The sequence below is a fragment of the Cavia porcellus genome, unplaced genomic scaffold (genome assembly GCF_034190915.1).
Source record: "Cavia porcellus strain 051 isolate PalLab524CR breed Dunkin Hartley unplaced genomic scaffold, mCavPor4.1 scaffold_24, whole genome shotgun sequence".
Taxonomy (NCBI): domain Eukaryota; kingdom Metazoa; phylum Chordata; class Mammalia; order Rodentia; family Caviidae; genus Cavia; species Cavia porcellus.
The window spans coordinates 25307450-25328203 of NW_026947507.1; the positions used below are offsets into that span (position 1 = coordinate 25307450).

The following is a 20754-nucleotide window of genomic DNA, read 5'->3' on the forward strand; positions in this document are numbered from 1 at the left end:
AGGTTACAAAGTTGTGTCAAATGTAAGATGAAGGGGGACTTGTGAACCAGCACCCTTAATGTTTCTTCTTCTCATGAAAGTCGTTTAAAGATCTCAATTTTGTCTTTTTCCCCCAAAGGCAAGAGAAAGAATATATATCATTAAGGATTCAAAGTACTAATTAATTCATTGTTTTAGCCATTGACTGTGCAGACAAAGGGCATACAGTCTTTTCAAAGGCCTCTTGGAGTTTTCTAATATAACACGTTCAGAATATTACAGAGACAAATGTAAAATGGTTTTTCCCAGAAGCATATGTTCTGCTTATTAGAGAGTTTGTTTTCTCTCATGGAAATGACTCAAATAAACAGTATAGCAGTTGTTTATCATAAATGTCAGTTTAATTCACCCACTTTAGATTTAAACACCACCCTTTTTAAAAGAAGTCTTTGCACAGATTCTCAACCCCCAGCTAGGATCATTCTGTGCTCCAGAGACAGAGCTGAAGTTTCCAGACTGCAGCCAAGAGGGAGAACAGATGGAGGAGTAAGAGATGACAGGGGCAGTAGGAGAAAGCAGTAGGGTTTGTAATGAATGAGTTTCCTGCAAAAGTGTGAATCACAGTCCTGAGCCCTGAGCTTCCTTAGGGAAAGACTCCAGGCAGAGTGTGTGTCAGAACATTGGTGATCAGTACACTTCTCGTTTTAATATGAGAAGTAACTGTCTAAAAGTGCATCCAAGTTCTGACTTAGCCGAAGGAGTTAATCTGTTTTCCCAGCATTTTACTGTGTGATCAAGTAGGGCACTGGGGGCGGGGAGTAAAGAGACCATTGTTCTCAAGTAGCCGCTTACTGAGTTCTTTCCTTCCCATTGCCCTCCCTGTTCCTTAACCCTTTAACCAATCAACAATCCCCAGAAGAGTTTCTGCTTCAGGAAAAACCTACATTTCTAATCTCTTTCCCTCCTTTTAACTTAATTGCTTTGAAAGACACAGAGGCTAATGCCCCATGACTCCCTAGGACTTCGGTAAATGGATTTTTCTCACAATTACATACTTCTGGTTCACAGTGTTCCCTATGGTGGTGGCTGCTGGAAGTCTTCTGCCTGGGATGTAGGTGTTCTCTGGAGAGCTGTCACTGATGGTTCTCTAGCTTAGCCCCCAAGGCTATGCAGAACAATAAAGCTTCCCCTCTTAAGTCATAACATTATAAGCTATAAATCATATGGGTATTTAACCTAGGAGAAACGAAGTCATTCCCCACCAAGTAACACTATTGTGACCATAAATTAGAAGGGACTTTATGGACACCTTAATTCAAATCCCCTGTACTGGAATTTACTCCCCATTCTGCTGCTAATTAAGTGGCTGAAGACTTCACTCCTGACAGTGGAGAGGTAAGAGAACACCACTTCTTAGCCCACACTGGTTTCATTCCTACAGCTCCTTCATCCACAACTCAAAACCAGAAGGATGTGATGTCACACTTGTGAAGGGAGGGAAGTAGCCATGGTAACACACACACTCAGGCCTCTGCACCTTATCAAGTCTTTCCGCAGGACTGTGAGCTGCTACTAATAACGGGGTGGCTGAATTCAGGGGAATGCACACTCCAGACCCGAATCTTTCACATGGATCCTGAAGCAAAGGTCATCCCCAGGTATTACAGAGCTGAGTCTGGGGCTGTGAACTGCTGAGTCCTATGAAGAATAAAACCATGAGAATAGCATAGTGTTGAGGCCTCAATTTCATCACATTTTGAGCATTGTCCCAAATGGGAAATACTTGGTAGCTTAATTGAAATGGTTTCTGTAACTACGCACTGGTCATGGCAGGTAGATGCTGTACTTTGCCATTTCTGTCTGTATATTGAGAGGGTTGAATATACAGTCATCATATTTTTATGTCTTTTGTGTGCAGATGCTTCAGGTGGTCTGTAGTAGTAGCCTGTCAGTAAACTGCAGGTTTCCTGGTAGCTGTCTGAAAGCCCCTGGTACAGAGAATGACTCTGTCAGGATGCATCATTCATGCCTCGTTTGTAGCCAGCAGCCTTGCTGATAAATTTGTTAACTATTTTAAATCTCATAAAGAAGATACACTTTTAATTTTTAAAAAGAATTCATGATGCTAGTACTTGATGTTCTAGCTCAGCTTTTGTAAAATTGTAATTATAATGTAATGTCAGAGCATAAGTAAAATGGGATAATAGACAAAGCCTTGTACCTAACAACCAAGCGGTACACAGAAAATAGAGATGAGAGATTTCTTCATCATAAAATACTAGTGCTGTCCTGGCCTATTAGAAAGTGCATAGTTTTTAACTTCATTTCTGATGGAAGAAATGCCCATTTTATGACATAGACATAGATTTAAGTTTTCAAACCAGCAGGCTACAAGTTTAAATGGAGCAGTGTTTCATTTATAACTCAACAAAGAAATGGTTAAATAGAGGATGAAAGTTGATGCTAATATCCTATAATAGTGATGGCAAACCTTTTAGAGCTTTCAGTGATAAAAACAGCCCACTGTGGCACTTAGGCCATAGGTTCACCTCTAGTGTTCTAAAACCTTACCTAAATATCCTAGGACTGCTGATTAAACCAAACCAACAAAATTAAGATAATCTTCATTAACAAATACCGCTCTTTATTAAGCCCCATATCAAGTTTCATGTGTTATTTCTCATCCTTACATAAAGCATGGCAATGGATTATTAGCAATTCCTACATATATAGATAGGAAAGCAGGTGAACGGGCAGGATATTACACAGCTAGAAGTGGCCAGCTGATATTGATTCTCCCTTTTCTACCCAACTAGCATCTCCTCACCTAGCCTGAGTCAATGCAGGAAAAAACTCTGGATAGAGGATGGTTCATAGCTACCACCCTTCAAGTTTAGACAGTTAGGATTGGTGCTTTAGTGTATGTGTGCACGTATCACACACACATGTAGACACAAAGATATTCAAAACATCTGCTGAGCTGTTTTCAAAGCACACTGTCCTTTGCTATGACTAGCTTGGAAAGAAACAATTCCATTTCTTGTTTTATGCTGAAAAAATGAGATAGCTATTATTGACGCCAGCCCCACTGGACTTAGTAAGAATAGTCCTGTTTTTCTGCCGTTAGCAGGAGGATCTGCTGGTTTACTTGGCTTCCCTGGTCCTTGGCAGGGAATTCCACAGGATCAGAAGAGGCTAATAGGAAATCTATAACTGAAAAAAAAATTTTTTTGTAATTTACTAAAGAACCTGTTTGGGATGGTCCATCAACCATATCATAAATATAATACAGAATTTAAACAACATAAATAACCACAAATCACAAAATGAACTATTTTAGGCTTTTCTTTTCCTAGGAGGGAGCTGAAATTATAGTTACCAGGAAGTAAGTATGGGGAGGCATTTATTTTAGGTACTAATTACCCAACATATTTTTGCTTTGACTTCTTACTGTGCCTTTAAACCATTTAAATTCACACTAGTGTCTTTAGCAGATAATTTCAAGAAAGTCAACTGGTTTGGGCCCTTGTTGGCATATCTTGCTTTTTAGAGATTAAGTTTGCAATTCTTCCTTTAAATTAGGTTTTCTGACGTTTGCATGGATTTGTTTTCCATACACTTGTATCTTGTCACCAAAAACAGTCAAGAGTTTTCTCTAATAAATACACACATGAGTAAGCTGAGCTAAGCTGCATAAATATGGTCACAGTGCTCAAGCTTTAGCGTGATGGAATTACTATAAAATTTCCCATTACTTTACATTACTCTGTTACTTTATAAATTTTTAATTGATGATGAAATGCCTTTTAATTAGTTCTCCAAGGGGCAACAGTCCAGTCTTAAGACTGTAGATTATCACCTCCCTCCCCTACAGGTGTTAATTCTAAAATCAGTTTGAAGTCATATGTCAATTGTGAAATATTGTAACGGGTTCGTCATTTAGTATATGAAGTATTCTCAATAAAAACTTACCCAAATGCATTAAGCCAAATTTATGTAAATATAAATGTATATATTTGGAAATTCAGAAGACTCACACTACATTAGTTCTCTGAGCAAGTCCCTTGTCTTTTGTGAATCAGTTTTTCACCTGTAAAATAGAGAAGGTTCATTTTTTTTTCCACTACCAAATGGGGTTGTGAATCTTGAAAAACCTTGTCTGTTAAATACTTAGCACATTATCTAAGACATACCAAGGTCTCAGTAAATGAAAACTATTAACATTCTTAATATCATACTATTTCTCATAATAATAAATTTCAAATGCTAAAATCCGTATTTCTTGATGTAGTGTATTTTGTAAAGAAAGCAGAAGTTTTCTGAGTAATATCTTATTCTCTACCTCAATTTTTCTACTTTAAAAATTTAGTAAGTACAAAATAGTTAATATCCTTTAAGTCTATTTCAGAATTTCAAAGTAATGTTATGAATGCTTTGGTAACAAGTTTGGGATTTTCCCTTCCTCACTTAATCACTTTTATATACATTGGGCCCTTTAATAACCAGTATGCTTCTGCCCCTGAAAAAGAAAGTATGTGAAAATTATAAGGCTTATCATGCACTGGATAAACTATATCTGCCTAACCCAGCAGTTCTAAGCTGAAATCTATCCCTTGGAGTCCACATAGTCAATTCTGGAGCCACTTTTAATTTTCATAAAGGAGGATGTAGTGCTACTGTATGCTACTGGAATCTGGTGGGTATACTCTAGGGTTGCTGTCAAACAGATTACAATAGACAAGACAAAACCCTTCAACACAGATTTATCCAGCCCAGAGTATACCAGTATCGTTAACAGTTGAGATCTGAGGTGTCCCCAAAAGCCTCATGTGTTTGGAAGTTGATTAGACCATGAGGGTGCTCTGTTTACCACTGACAGTGGATGTGCGGTTAAGGTGGTCCCTGACCACCTGAGGTGTAAACCTCCTCCCTTCTCCCTCCCTCCCTCCCTGGGCACCATGGTGCAAACGTCTTTCCTCTGTTCTACCCCTTGCTTCCCTGTTTCTGCCTTAAAGCCAGCAGACTATGGACTGTAGCCATGAGCCAAAATAAAGCTCTCCTCCTCTGAGCCATTTGGTATTGGGTCTTTTTTCCCAGCCTGAAGACAGTGACTAAGACAAGTACCAAAGTGAAACTTTGTTCCAACCCAAATAAGCACTCCTTGGCTTGCTAACAAAACCTTCCAAAGCAGATCTTTGAGTCAAGTTTTTGAACCCATAATGTATTTCCTCATAAAAAGGGTTTAATTTATGGTACTTAGATTCTTTTTTCAAAATTAGACCATATGAAAAGGTAACCTGGTAAGCTTCTGTGTGTTTCTTAAGTGTACTGTGTTCTACTCGGGATGTGAGAAATTTCCGTGATAGCAATGAAAACCCTTCCAGATCCATGTCAGGTTAGGATGACAGCTGAGATTCCCAGTAAGAATTATTCATGTGCACAAAGTGTAAATGCATCAAGTGCTCTTATTTTGGAAGACCACCTGTAACTGCTTGCAAAAAAAGACTGCTGTTAGTCTATATGGAATTACATACTTGGTACTATTTTAAAAATTAAGTTACCAGATCAAATTAGCTAGAGGATTAGATACTTCCTTTTCCAGAATATAAAAAGGCAGAAGATTCTTTTCTTTTGGATATTAATGCTATTAAACAGCAGAACTGCCTATTCTAAATAGCAAAATCTGCTCACTTGCTCGCTCTTGCTCTCTCTCTCTCTCTCTCTCTCTCTCTCTCTCTCTCACACACACACACACACACACACACACACACACACACACACACACATACCCCTTCCCAAGCTGCAAGCTGAGCTAAGCCTGTATTATCCCAAGTCACCTTTGCTCCACGTGATGCAGGAAATAACTGGTCAGAGCTGCCCTAGACCTCTGAAGAGGTCTCTTAGGAGCACTGGGGGATGGAGGTAGGAGCACAAGAGCCCTGAAGCTGGTGGTCTTTATAAGGATCTGTCTCCTGCAGAAGTCATGTAACAGGTGCAGCCATGCAGTGCTAAATTTGTTTTCAATTATATTTTATAAAAATGCATGAAGCCCTTCTCTTCAGTAGCCTGTATTTCACATAGTGGAAAATATGTGCTACATTTATGGGCATAAGCACTGTCATTTTGTGTGTACTTAAAGAGTGTTGATTCAGTGCAGTAGTCCAGTGATGTTCCATTTGTGTGTGCATAAACATGGATTGGAACTCTCACCACCCGAATATTTTTATCTAAGTGGTTTCGAAAGAGTAACATTCTTGTTTTGGCTGATTGGACTCTCCTTGTTGGAAAGTAAAGGTGTGTGGAGCTTAAGAGTATCTAAAGAAAATTGCAAACAAATTTTAACCTGTCTACACCACTCATTGGGGATATAGACAAATGAGGCATCAGTTGGTTTCCAGAATCACAGAATGGTATCTGAGAAAAAGGAATTTTTTTCCTTCAAATATGTACTTTGTGACAAGTTCTAGCTTAGCATTTTGGTGTACTGTTAATTCTTAATGCTTCGGTGATCCTCAGAGCCAGGAGGATTTAGGATTTTGGATTTTAGTGGACATGGTGTTTAGCAAAAGCTTTAATTACAAGGTCTTCGTAGGTTGTACCCTCACTGTCCACGTGACCCTTCAGGTCTAGAGTGGGTTGGTGCTGCTCATTCCTATGCAACAGTAAGTGATAGTTCTGATGGTGCCGTATATTTGTACCATGTTGAATCGCAGTAAGCCCTATACCAGAGAATTTCTTGTTGCTTGGAAGTTTATCTGTAGTCCTGTGATGCTGGTAGATCTCCTTGACATGGTCTATAGATTGGTGTGACCTTATTCCTTAATGTGTACAGATCACCATGCTGAGCACAGTGGTCCCAGGTTAGTCACCTTCCTGGAATGGGACAAAGCTATGGCCTTTCCCAGAGACAGCTGAAAGGAGAGGAAAACCCTGGAACCATGTCCCCAGGGAGAAATATTATTCTGAAAAGGTTTTTATCATTACTTTGATTTCCTTGCATTCATTAATATTTCCCCATCAGTCTAAGCTTTTCTGATTTTGTGAATTTCAAAAAGTTCAAAAATGAGTCATAGGTTACATTCATTTTAAATTTTAATGGCTGCCTTTAAAATAACTTCTAAGAATTTGACCTAATAAACTCTAGCCTGCGTGTATGTTGTGGGAATATCCTTTCCCCGCATTCTCAGAAACAGAACGTGTAATCAGTGCCTGCCTCTCTTTTGTTTTGGCAATCTAGTAGGTGAAAAGTATGCTTTAAAACATTGCTTTAATCCCTTTAAAATTATAATTTGTTTAATCACTAATGATTTTATATACTTTGATGCCATTTGCACTCATTGTTTTTATGAATTACCTATTCATAATCCTTTTCCTGCTTTTTCTTTTGCATTTTTTGTCTTGACTTGCTTAATTCATGGGGATTCTTTATATTTTGTAGTCATGAAGCATCTCTGTGTCAGATACCTATAATTTTTCCCAATCATTTTCTTTCAATTCTTCTGTAGTAGGACATTTTATATGCAGAAATTCTTAATTTGGGTGGAACTCTAATCCATTAGCATTTTCCTTACAGCTTCTGAGATTCTTACAGTGCTTTAAAAAAAAAGCTTTCCTATCCCAAGGTTATAAAAATATCTTTTGTTCTCTATTAATAACTTTATGCTTTTACATTTGTATATTCAGGGTACTTGGAATTTATTTGCATGTATTGCATAAAATAGGCATATATCTTTGTTTATTTATTTTTCAAGTGGCCACTCATTTGTTCCGGTAGTCTTTTCTCCACTTTTCTCCAGCTTCCTCATTTTTAAAATTCCCATGCTTAGCTACCTCAGCTTCCAGACTTTCAGGTTCTCTTCCCTGATGTGATCAGGGACTAGAGACAACTTTGTCAGAGTATGAGGTGAGATGCAAGGTAAGGTCTGAACTAACCTAAGAATGTATCAGGAAGGGCACTTGGCCTGGGGAGGAAGAAGAGCCTTTCAAGCAAAGGAAGCCAGTCAGAGGGCCTTTGTCCGCTAAGCCATGGACTAAAGCGGATCAGTCTGGTAAAGTCATTTTCCCACAGGAGAAATAGAAAGCTCTTGCAAGTCTTGAGTCTCCTGAAGTCTGGCTCTGGATTCCTTTCCAGCCTGGTCTCCAGCAGTTCTGCTTGGTTTTCTGCATGGTTTGTCAGCTCCAGTAGTACAGGATCTGTAAAGTCTGTCTGTTTGTCCGTCTGTCCCTCCCACTCCATGTTCTTTTCCTCCACCGTCCCCCTCTGGCCTTATAAATCCTTATCTTTGACTCCCATTTCTCTTCCTTCCTGGAACCCCACTCCCAGCCTGGCTTAGTACTGCCCTCTGCTAAGAAGCCCTTTCCTCTTCCACCCCTCCCACATAGCATTGAACTTGCCACAGTACTGGGGCTGTCTGCTGGAATCTGGTTTCTCTGTTGGGACTGCATGATTTTCGAAGTCAGGAATCATATGTTACTCATCTTTGTATTCTCATCATCTAGCGGGGAGCCTGGTATACAGACAATTTGTTCAATGATATCTGATGGCTGAATGAGGGAGCAAGATAAAAAAGATCACTGCCCTTCTAAAAATGTCAGCTTTGTTGTGCAGCGGAGCACACACAGTGCGGTGTAGCTCAAAAAACAACATCTGTTAGCTTTTCTCTTTGCAAAGAAGAGATTGTCACCACCGCACTTACATTCACATGTGGGAGACTTTCACACACGACTCCCATGCCTGGAGTTTCTGGGGGAAGACTGTGATCTCCAGTTTTGCAATAATTCATGTCAGTATTTTAGTCTACATTCTCAGGCATGTGTATCATCTTCCAGGACACCACTGGAAAGACGGTATGGAGGAAAGGAAGCCCAGGAGGTGGTATAATCTGAGCCAGGCATGGAATGAACAAGGGAGGTAGCATAAAATGTGAGGGAAACACTTTACACATGCTTTAATTACATCCAGAAAGTCGGTGGAACATTTGCCTTGTTTATTGTCCTCAAAATCATTGCGTGTAGAACTGACTTGGCATCAGCTACTAACACTTCAGCTTTTTATTTGTACCAAAGTGATGCAGATTCATGAAATTTCAAAGCCAAGCTTTGACATTCCCACTCAATTACAGTTTAAACTTCTCAGGAACAGCACTGTGTATACCTGCCTCCTGTGCTTAGCACAGAAGACTTCCTGTGACAGTCATCGTGGGTGATTTTGTATCTTTCAGTTTCTTACTGCCAGCCAAAGTCAAGACCCCTTCAGAATGAGATTCATGACCAGGTATTAATAGACTGAAGCAAATGTACTCAAGATGTTCCCAGCTGGGCAGGTAATATCTGGAGGTCCTGTTTCAGGCTAGACCTACTTGGTGACTAAAGACCCTAAATGAAATCTGTGCCTCTTTCTAATTTTCAGAGTTCTGTGTTTTTGGTAGACCATACAGAAATATGTTTTTCATTAATCAGAGGGGAAGCTGAGGTGGAGAGGAAGTTTTGGAACTTTCATTCTTAGAAAGCAATGAATGTACAGGCTAAGAGAAAGTGTGTGTGTGTGTGTGTGTGTGTGTGTGTGTGTGTGTGTATGCATGCACGCACTGGTATTGGTATCTTGATTGCCAACATCTTGGAATTGCTTTGTGATCTCACTGTAGAATATTTAATCCAAGTCACATACTTGTTTCACTATATTACACATGAGCAGAATTCTAAGTGGCATTAATATGACCTCAATCCATAAAATAATGAATTTTTAAAGAAGAATCTGGTAAAAGAGATGTTTTGATATCCTTGTCCAAGATGGAAACAGGAAATTGCTGTCAAAGGACTGTGATTTTAGTCATTTAACCAGGGTGTTGATAATAACTGTTTTAGGACCATAATATATGTATCTGTATTTGTCATGATCTCGATAGTTAAGCGGTGGAATCTAATACCTTCTTTAGTAAATAAGCTTTCCACCAGCCATGGGTATTTTCCCCCATGTCAACTGTAGTCTACTTTATAAAACATGCAGCTTGTAAGAGAATAAATTGATAATGCAGTTACCTTGGCCTCAGAACATTGTATGTTCATATAAGACTACAGCTAAAGAAATGACAGAAATGGAATCCTTACTCATGTCTCGCCAAAATGAGAGACTATCACAGGCCAGGTGCTCGCTTTGTCTTTATACACATTCATAAAAAACTGAAAAGTCACTAAACTTTCTGACCAGTTTTTCTACTCATGGGGGAAACACACTGGTTAAACTGTTAGAAAAGGGTTATTCAGGGACACAAGGAAGGAACCTTCTGCACAGATGTTCTTTCAGAAGGCAAAGTAATATGACAGGATCTACAGAGAGGCCTCCTGCCAAATTCACCACAGCCAGTAAATGTGAGGAAACATAGGCCCCAGGCTGGTACTCATTGGTACATTAGCCTTAAGATTGTCCCTTGATGCAGAAGGCACTAGAATAAAGCAGGCCCTCTGTTGCTCATTCCGTAGTATACTGTGACCCTGCCCAGTTCTGTACTTGGGAGATTTTTTTTCTTTTAAAGCATGCCCATGTGGGGAACATCAGGCTATTCATTAGAAGTAAAAGCCACTGCCAGAAGGGGAAGAAACAAGTAAAATAAAATGCAGTAATAATTTAAAAAGAAAAAAAAAAAACTACATGTTTCATTGTCCCAGGACTTGGGAGAGGCTTCTCTGATTGTCTCAGGAAATTAAAGTGCTTTTATCAAGAAACACAGAACTGCCTGCTCTATAAAACTCCCAGGAGTCCTGGCCGGAGTATCTTTACACATTGGGATAGTCTAGGGAGGTAGGATTTTTAGAAAGGCTTGGAGCCAAGACCCTGAAACCAAACATAGCACTATGTTCTACAGAGGTCTTCTGAGCTACAGACAGACAGGCTGTGAAGTAATCTAGAGTTTCACTGGATTCAGAACCGCATTCCCAGGACAGGAAAGTGCGAGGAGAAGAATTACATTCATCAAATGCATTTGCCTTCATGTCAAACTGATTTTCATCTCAATTGGCCTAATTTATTTGCCAGACTAAAACAAATTGATACTCATTCATACCAAGCCTCTTATTCTTCACATTGTTGGGTTATAACTTTAGATAATTCATTATAGTCTCAAAACTAATGACATAAATTATGTATTAATTAGCCAGAGGTCATAAAAGCATAACACCAATCTCGACTATGAGAAGCCAGGTAAACAATTGCAATTCATTCACTACAAAAGTTATGTTAAATCTAAAATACTTTATATTCTGAGAGCCATGCTCGCAGACAGGCTAGAAAATCAGATTCTGCAATCTAGGAGTTCTTTCGTAAGAGCAGCATTTTTCAGATTATTTCTCCATTTTCCGGTAGGATGCAAGTTATGCAATACAGTTTGGTGGTTAAGAGTATAGCCTTGTGACTAGGAATGTAGCTCAAGGGTAGAGCACTTGCCTGGTATGGATGAGGCCCTGGGTTCAGTGCTCAGCATGGAAAATATGAAGAAAAAAAAAAGTACATTCTTAAGCACCAGTTCACGTTCTAGTTTTATTACTTCCAAACAAGTAGCTTTGGAAAGGTTGCTTAGCCACGCCTCAGTGTTCTTTACCTGATGATGTGGGGCTGGCATCAATATTACTTCACGGAGTTACAGTGGAGATTAATTAATATGTGCCACTGACACATAAGTGCTTGTAAATGTTCATCATTCTTGGTGGATCTTTTTAGAAATGTGTAAGTCTGTAGTAAAGGGTCTTGAACATCCTTAGCTGAATTTTCTTCTCTCCCTCCTGACAGGAAAGTGGCAAATGCTGGACGGTGGCCTCCTGAACATCACCAAGGTGTCCTTCTCAGACCGAGGTAAATACACGTGTGTGGCCTCTAACATCTATGGCGCTGTGAACAACACGGTGACCCTGAGAGTCATCTTTACCTCTGGAGACATGGGCGTCTACTACATGGTGGTCTGCCTCGTGGCCTTCACCATCGTCATGGTCCTCAACATCACCCGCTTGTGTATGATGAGCAGCCATCTGAAGAAGACTGAGAAAGCCATCAATGAGTTCTTTAGGACAGAAGGTGCCGAGAAGCTGCAAAAGGCCTTCGAGATTGCCAAGCGGATCCCCATCATCACCTCAGCCAAAACTCTAGAGCTTGCCAAAGTCACCCAGTTCAAAACCATGGAATTTGCCCGTTATATTGAGGAGCTTGCGAGGAGTGTGCCTCTGCCTCCTCTCATCATGAACTGCAGGACTATCATGGAGGAAATCATGGAAGTAGTCGGGCTGGAGGAACAGGGGCAGAATTTTGTAAGGCATACCCCAGAAGGCCAGGAGGCTGCAGACAGGGATGAGGTGTACACCATCCCCAACTCTCTGAAGCGAAGTGACTCTTCCACAGCTGACTCGGATGCCTCATCACTGCAAGAACAGCCTCAGCAGATCGCCATCAAGGTGTCTGTTCACCCCCAGTCCAAAAAAGATCACGTGGATGACAAAGAAGGTGCACAATTTGAAGTCAAAGATGAAGAGGAGACAGAACCATCGGCTGGTCAGTCTCCAGAAACTGCAGAGCCTTCTACAGACATAACATCCACGGAGCTGACCTCTGAGGAGCCATCGCCTGTAGAGGTATCAGATCGAGGACCTCCACCAGCTCACTTGGAAATGATGGAGCCAGCAGTGACATGCGACAAAAACACCTGCATTATTTATGAAAGCCATGTCTAATATTCACTCCGAAAAGCTATGCATATCAAGAAAACCAGGGGCTGCTCATTGTAATACAGATGTAGTACGCACTTGCCGCTAAGCCTTACCAGGAGACTCTCATCCCGTAGGTAGGAATAATGCTGTTTGAAAAGGAAACATACCTGCGCGCAGCTTATGCGACTGGCATCTCCTCAGTAGAAAAGGATGTAAGAAACATCAGGGTGCAGAACTGATATTGGACAGAAGGTGTCTGTCCTTGTGATATGAATTTTAGAGGCCATTATCTGCCAAATCCCTTCATTGGTGATGCCGCTTTGGTAAAGAGTACACTACTGTAAGATATTCTGAGCTCAAGAGCCCTGTCCAATGCATACTGTATTGCTTTTCCTTTTAAAAATTGTAAGTCTGCTATAATAGCAAATGCACGTATATGGGTTTGCTGCACTTTCTTCTTTAATTACTTCCACTGTTTCTTTATAACGTAGTTATTATATTAACCCTAATTTGCTCTTTCTGATTGAATCCCCTTTTCCACTTTTGTCCTTATTTTCCCCCTAGAACATTTACCTCAGAGGCTTTGGTATCAGTCACCAGTTTCAGAACTGATATCTACAAGTCATTTGTAATGCTCCAAAGTAGTTACTATGCTCATTATTTTTTTTCATTTCCCAGGCATACATTGCTTTCTTTTTTTTATTTTCAGTGAAGCTGCTGTTGTGAAACTGAGAAAACCTTTGCCCTAGAATAGCACTTTAATAATGAAATAAAAATGTGTTTACCTGTCCAATTCTGAGAGCCTCTCAGTAAGCTCAACCAAGGTGTGGAGGGAGATTGTAAAAGGATAATTGTACACACTCTTCATGAAAACTGCTGTTTGCATTTAAGTAACATCATCCACTAAACAAAGACTGAAAATGTATTGTTTCCAAAGACAGGCATTCAATGAATTCCTATAGGCTGTAGGATATTGGCTTCCCAGAAGCAGTTACAGACACCATCTGCTGCCACACTTGATACAAAGCAGCAAATAGAAGGGTCTGTGGAGAATATAAACAAGGCCAGTTTTGTAAACCATGTTGCTGATTTGTTAGCTTTTGAAAGGGAGTGTAAAAAAGTCAGGGTAGTGCACAGAGAATTTTGCCATCAAATTTTATGTCAAAATTACTGAATTATTCAGTTCCACAAAAATGCAGCAAGGCAGCATGATATTATGGAAAGAAGGCAAAACTAAACCCAGTCATCCAGAGGTTTAATACTTACCTGCCTGTGCCAATCACCAGCTGTCGGGCTTTGGGCTACTCTGGCCCTTAGTTTCTCTATCCGTGAGAGGGAGCAAACTAAATGAGTGCTGAGTGCCAGCTCTTTCTCAGAGAACAAAGCCAACATTAACATCATTGCTCTTTTCAACAATGACTGTACAGATTTTTGCTTTCATCTGTTGGTTCCCCCCAAACATTTATATGTTGCATTACTTGCTCAGAAAGGGTCAGTTTTGAAAAATCATAGCATTTTAAATCAATTGTGGAACTGCTCCTCCTCTTTCCAAAAAATGATTAGGACCACCTCTATAATTGAGTGTTGATTCATTTTCATTTATAAGCAAGGGAGACCATAACTTTAAAGTACTTATCAGGGTCATGAGCACATCAAGTGTGGTGAGCCTAATAGGTTATCATGTCAGAGGTTACACAGTCCATGTTAGTAATGAGAGAAATGACCCAGATCGTTACTGCCCCTCTGGTCACCATCTGGCAAAGTGACCTCACACAGCTCCCACCTGGGGCTTAATCTCTCTCATTTTTAAAATATGCAGGCAGTACTTAATGGTCCATAGGAGCCTGTCAGGCTCAAACAATTACAGTTTTATGGAAAGTTTGTGGTCCATGATAGCCTCTATTGCATAAGACAAGCAAAATCAGAAGCAAAAAAATGGATACATGATATTGGGTGCTTTTATGATCCAAACTTTATAGCAAATGTGTCTGGCTGTGTCACGGAGGGCAGTGGGCGTGGCTTTAGAAATGACTGAGTGCTTGTTTTAGCAGCACATATACGAGAAGTCACTTTAGTGGACTTATAGGCAAATCTGACAAGACAAGGACTTTGACCAGACATCCTTTTAAAAGGAATTAATTGTTGATGTCCAGCTACAAGTATCTAAGAAATTAGTAGCTGTGAGAAAAACCATGACGTCTGTTGGGCTCTCTGGACTCAGGTTTTATGTATTTAGCCTGCAAAAAGTTCTATTTTTTGTTCTTATAAAAAATTTCCAATTATTACAGACATTAACAAATTCATACCTTTGATTTTTTGCCCAAAGCAACAACAAGAACTAACAAAGCTTGTTTTGTGATTCTGTGTTCTATTCAGTTCTCTTCCCACCCAAACCCTGTGCAGATTTCCACGTAGAAACTACAGAAAGCATCCATTCCATGTAGAGATTGACTCGGGACAATAAACTAAAACTGGGTTGATTTCACATAAAGCAAGAGCTAAAATATGTGACCAAAGAATGTATCCAGACTGGCTTTGCTTCTTTAGATAGAGATCATGTAGATTTTTAAAACTCTTTAAGACATCAGAATGCTTTTGATATAATAATAGCCAACCTATAGAGGGAGCTTGGCTTGTACTGGGAATTCTTCCTTCTAGAAATTCTTCCTATCCATACTACAGCTTCTTTATAAAATGAGAGAGCCCCTCCTGCTAGAATGTGAAATGTAGAAGACCTCATGATTTTCAGGCAATTTTTCAAAACTAAAGTGAACTGTTTATCTTCTTAGAAGTTCATAGAACTGTGGCTGTGTGTTTGTGTACACGCATTCATGTATATTGAGCTCATTTGGGCAGTTTTTAAAAGTTTAATGCTAAATCCCAAACCATGTCCTTCGGGGCATATGTAGTCATTCTTAAAATTTTGTTTCCTGAGTGATCCCAGTCATACTGCTAGCAATTTTTTTCTTGAAATTATTAAAATGATTCATATTGTGCATATTTAATTCATTAGATTATCTATAACCTTGAATGGTATTTATTCTAAATGTGGGATAAAAGAGAATTTTATATGGAAAATCTATGTAATTTATAATGTTTTTGTTTTAGAAATTATATTTTCATATCTTTAGGACACATCTGCTATTCTCATCTTTTTGTATATCATACTGGATAAAAAAATACCAATACTTGACTAAAATCTCTAGGAACCAAATGTAATATATGTAATATATGACATAAAGAAACTGCTCTAAAATATGAATGTTCTTAGCTATCTTAAGCAGTATTGTGCCATGTCATTATATCCAGAATATCTTGGATGCTTATGAGCATTGCTTTGTAACAGTTAAGGCTAAAAGGCCTGACATCCCACACAATAGATTCAAAAATCTGTTTCCTTTCTTTAACTCTTTTGTTTCATTTTTTAATTGTACAAGTCCATGCTGCTTAGACTTGCTTTTGAAGGGAAAATGTGAAAAAACAAGAAAACAACTTGACAGAAGAGAGGATGAATTTGACTATGGCTATGTATCATTTTAACAGCCTATAACATGTTTTCAATGTACTGCTTGGATTGTTACTCACTGTTGATGTACAGTCTGCTTGGCTCTGGGCACATGGAGAAAATGTAATGCACACAGAATATTTGTATGTTTTTGAAGCAACACACACTACACATCTATATCCAACACAGATCAGCTTGACTATGTAAACACCGTCCTAGCCACCAGAAGTATTTTAGGAAGGAGGAAGTATTTTAGGAAGGCAAATCAGTTACCTATAATTATATCACTTGAGTATACATTGTGTCAGTGCTAGAACTCTAACAACAGTGGCCACTATGGTTCTGATAACTGGGAATTTCCTTCAAGTGTTTTGGTAAGAAATGAAGCATTAATGTTTCACATACTTCATTTCTCAGCACGATTCAGATTATTTTCCTTTACCTATCTTCCCACAGTCCTTTGGCAGTTTCTAAAGTAATTCCTGTTTCCATTCTTGCTTGCTGGTATTCTTTAATTATCTACCAAACCTTAGTGCATAGTCACACGTATATTTTGAGTACCTTTAATTTTCAAGAGACTGGTCAATTTTACATGGAGCTATTCAATTAAATACTCTTCAGTAGATAACAAAGTTCATTTTCCTAATAACTTTTGTATGGTTTCTTTAATGGTTAACAGGTTTGGATTAAACAAATCAATTGTGAAGAAAATAATCAAATAGAATGAATTGCTTTTTGTATTTTCCAAAGGACTATGTTTTTGTTTTTGTTTTTGTTTTTTCTGGTACAGAGGGAAATGTTATGTAAAGATGATGATACTCCTTACAAGATTTTTTTAGAGATGGAATTTATAAAGGGGATAATACTAAAAATACTACAATCAAAATCAAAGCTAGAGAATATAAAAATAGTAAATAGTTCTAAGAATATCCTGCATAAATTATTTTTATTTAACCAATCATAAGTGTCTCCATGTGTATCTTTTTGACATCACAGACCCACTAACAGTGAGTTAGGGTCAAAGATGTGTATATTTATGTTTGGTCTCCTATATTTCAGTAGTTCTTAATATCCTTTGTTAAACTGCAAAATATGATGAAAGTGTATCTGGGCCAAAATGTCAATCTATTGATTTGGTGAACTGTATAATGTTCACTTTCTAAAAATAATTTAAAAATGTAAACAAATGACTAATATATAAGTTGACATTGCTGTAACAAAAAAAAACAAAAACACATGCAATCCATCCTGTATTTTGATTGTTGCTTAAATAAAGATTTTGCACAGGTATGTGGAATGTGTGTCACATCCTACCCAGAGAGCATGGAATTGTGATCTTCCCAGTTACATGAAAATTGTACTCAGTTCTTATTTCTCCATTTGGCATCCGAAGCATTTTTTGGGAAAAGACAATAATTTTATATGAAACCACAAAATTTTATTCTAACTTTAAAGCTTTAATTTTAGCCTGATAACTTTTAGAACAATTTACTTTTATCTGTATCAAGAAATACCTTTTAGCACTGGGCATGGTACTACATGCTTGTAATCCAGGCATTTGGGAGGCTAAGGCAGGAACATGATGAGGTCAGGGTCAGCCAAAGCTCAGCTTCTTTTAGGTGAGACTAGTTGTGCGATCTGTAACAAGGGAGTGTGAAAGTGGAAAAGTAACAAGAAAAAGGACAGAAAGTCAATGTTTTACTGCAGGGTAGATCAAACAGGCAAACAAAACAGCAGAGCAAGATACCCAATAAACTAGGCATGTAGGGTCCATATGCATTTTTCGCCTCAACATTTCTCAAAAAGGATTTAAAGATATTATGCTCGCATTGATGAACTAGTTAACAGTGTGTCATCACCAAAGAGAAGAAAGTTTTCTCCTTTCTGGGAAATTTTGGTTGATGAATATTTTCAAGGCCCAGAACAAATAGCTGCTGATTTATTGATTTACTTTTGCAGGCTCTGGAATGCTATGTTCTACACAAACTTTAGTCAAAGGGAGTAGGTAGGGCTTCTTATTAATGAGCGACTTTCAAAGACAATAATCATAGAGTCAAAAGTGTAAGGTTATCTGATACAATATTTCCTACAGTGTGCCTGATAAGTCGTTAACTCTGAAAAGCTATGCATACACTGAGACCCTATTGGGACCTCATGCACTAGGTTTTAAGTGCTGGGTCAAAAATCTTAAAACATTGGCCTGCTCTGGGTTTTGGTGAGCTGAAAGTGTGACTTCATCCTTTCACAATCGAAGAGGATTACAATAGAAGAATCACTACTGATACTACTACACCACGTGCCAGGAGGCAAACATGGCAATGAGTGATTTTGCCAACAAAGATGTCCTGTTAGTCTGTTTTTCATTACTGTGTTGAGCTCCTAGAGGCAGGCTAACGATAAGAAAAAAAGGTTTTTTAGCTCAATATTAGATGCTCAAAGTCCAAATAGTATGGCATAGAACCTTGGAACCCACCCCCACTCCCATGGCTGTGTGACTTTATGGAGGTTAGAAATGGCATGAGGGCAACAGTGAAATAGAAGTCATTACTAAAAACAAGAAGCCAGAGTGAGACCAAGGCCCCACCTTCCTTCCAAGGGTGTACCCCATGACCAAAGGCCTCTCACTAAGCCGTACCCTTGAAAGTTGCCACCATCACAGCAAGGACCAAGCCCCAAAACTTTGGGAGACAAATCACATTGAAGTCATAGTAGACCTTAAAGCTAGATCAGGGCTGGGCATGATGGTGCACACCTATAAGCTTATTATGCTGGGAGGCTGAGGCTGGAGATCACAAATTTGAGACTTGTCCAGGCGATGGAGAAGGACCATGACTTAACATTCAAAAGGACTGAGCATATTGCTCAGTGCAAAGGCTCTGGTTCAGTACCCAGCACTGCAAAAGGTGAAAACAAATCAAGTACTCTCCCAACCCTGAACATTCCCTGATCTCCTACACCTACGATTCATTAAACAAAGGGTTTGTTCTACAGCCCCGGGGAACAGAATAGGTGCATTGCCTCAGTAGGTGTATGTTTTTAAAGAACCACTAGAATTAACCTGAAAATATATGTAAAGTGGCATATTGATGTATTTTTAAATAACAAATTAGAGTCAGCACGTCATTGCTTTTACACTGTTAGGTAAAATGGTGATAGTAAAATAATTTTCCTACAATACTAACGACAATAGCTTTTTTAAAAGAATGAATGTTAATGTAACAGTATGAATTTCTCAGGAAAAAACTTGTTTCTCATTACCCATGTATTTTTGTTGAATAAGTGAGTTATTTTGTGAGTACTTGAAAGTCAACAGAGTGGATTTTCCAAAGTTGAGCATGTCACAAAGTTTGTGGAGTAGAAATCTCAGTGAACCATGAAAAAAATCACTGAGCATAGAATGCTAGCAAAATTAAGAGACTCTTGTTACTCGTTGTAAGTGCTATACTTCACGTATTTCTCCAGGTTTTTGTGATTCATACAAAGAGGATATATATTGGAGATTCGCTAAACTGTCGAATGCCTCTGCTTTGGGCTTTTGCTGCTGCTTATTTTTTTGTATTTGTTTTGTTTTAGTGGTGATGTGAGGGACTGAACTCAGGGTCTTTGCACTGAGCTAATTCTTCAACACCTTAAAGCAGTGTTGGGACAGTCTCATATCCCAGACTAGCCTTAGTCTTGAGATCTTCCTGCCTCAGCCTGCTGAGTGACTGGGATTACAGAGATGTGCCACTGTGTTGCACTAGTGCCTCTGGGTTTAAGTCTATACGGTATCCACTGGTACAGCATACTTTTTGATATAGACATTTGGTGAAGTGAATGAACACAATTTCAAGAGGATTTGTAATTCTAACCACCAGGGTTCTTATGCAAAATGAACAAAGAAAATTTTTCTAAACAAGATAAAAGTTATACTATAAAGTTTTATAGGTGGCCCTCATAGACAGTGTTTCTCTTCTCTTCCCTGTGGGAATTACCTCCGTTTCTTAGCCAACAGACTAACCTTAGTATGTATGATGTTAAATGCTTGCCTATAGAATGGACTCCTTGACATGATTTATCTGTATTTTTAAATAACAAATTAGAGTCAGCACTTCATTGCTTTTACACTGTTAGGTAAATGGTCATAGACACTTTATCCATTGAACATAAAAGAGGTGAAGCTCAATGTTCTTTATTTCTGAAATTGTGTAAATCTGAACCACTTCAGAAACGAGGACCTTGCATTTTATTGGTAGAAATGTTCTTATCTAATGAGGAAATTTGAAAATCTTATCAATCAGAAAATTTAATTTTGTAGTCATCCAATGTTAGAAAAAATGACAGCTGATAAGAAAATGTGATGTCAAGTTTATATGCTGAGAATACTATAATTTTCCATATCACCAATTTATCAGTTATTTGTATTCACAATAATAATGAGATACATTTATTATATTTCTGAACCCTGCTAGATCGTGGAGATAATGCAAAATTAAACATACATATATACTTTTTTATCATATTGAACTAGAGTTGATTGAATTAAGTATATTTTACTGACTATGAATTCTTTGAAATTGATAATTGCTGTATTTTATACA

General features: G+C 38.6%; 1 protein-coding gene across 5 annotated transcripts in view; it reads left to right on the top strand.

Annotated features, from left to right (window-relative positions):
• Positions 1-17464, top strand: part of Mfap3l (microfibril associated protein 3 like) — a 42227-nt gene extending 24763 nt beyond the window's left edge. For 3 of the 5 annotated variants that reach the window (XM_063234755.1, XM_003469133.4, XM_063234756.1), the window contains one exon: positions 11762-17464. In XM_063234755.1, the coding sequence (XP_063090825.1) occupies positions 11762-12693 (932 nt within the window). In that variant the 3' untranslated portion in view covers positions 12694-17464. Of the gene's footprint in view, positions 1-4; positions 1638-9200; positions 9303-11761 lie in introns of those variants that run through there. The other 2 variants (XM_063234757.1, XM_013151675.3) reach the window with 2 other exon arrangements.
• The last annotated feature ends 3290 nt before the right edge of the window (positions 17465-20754 follow it).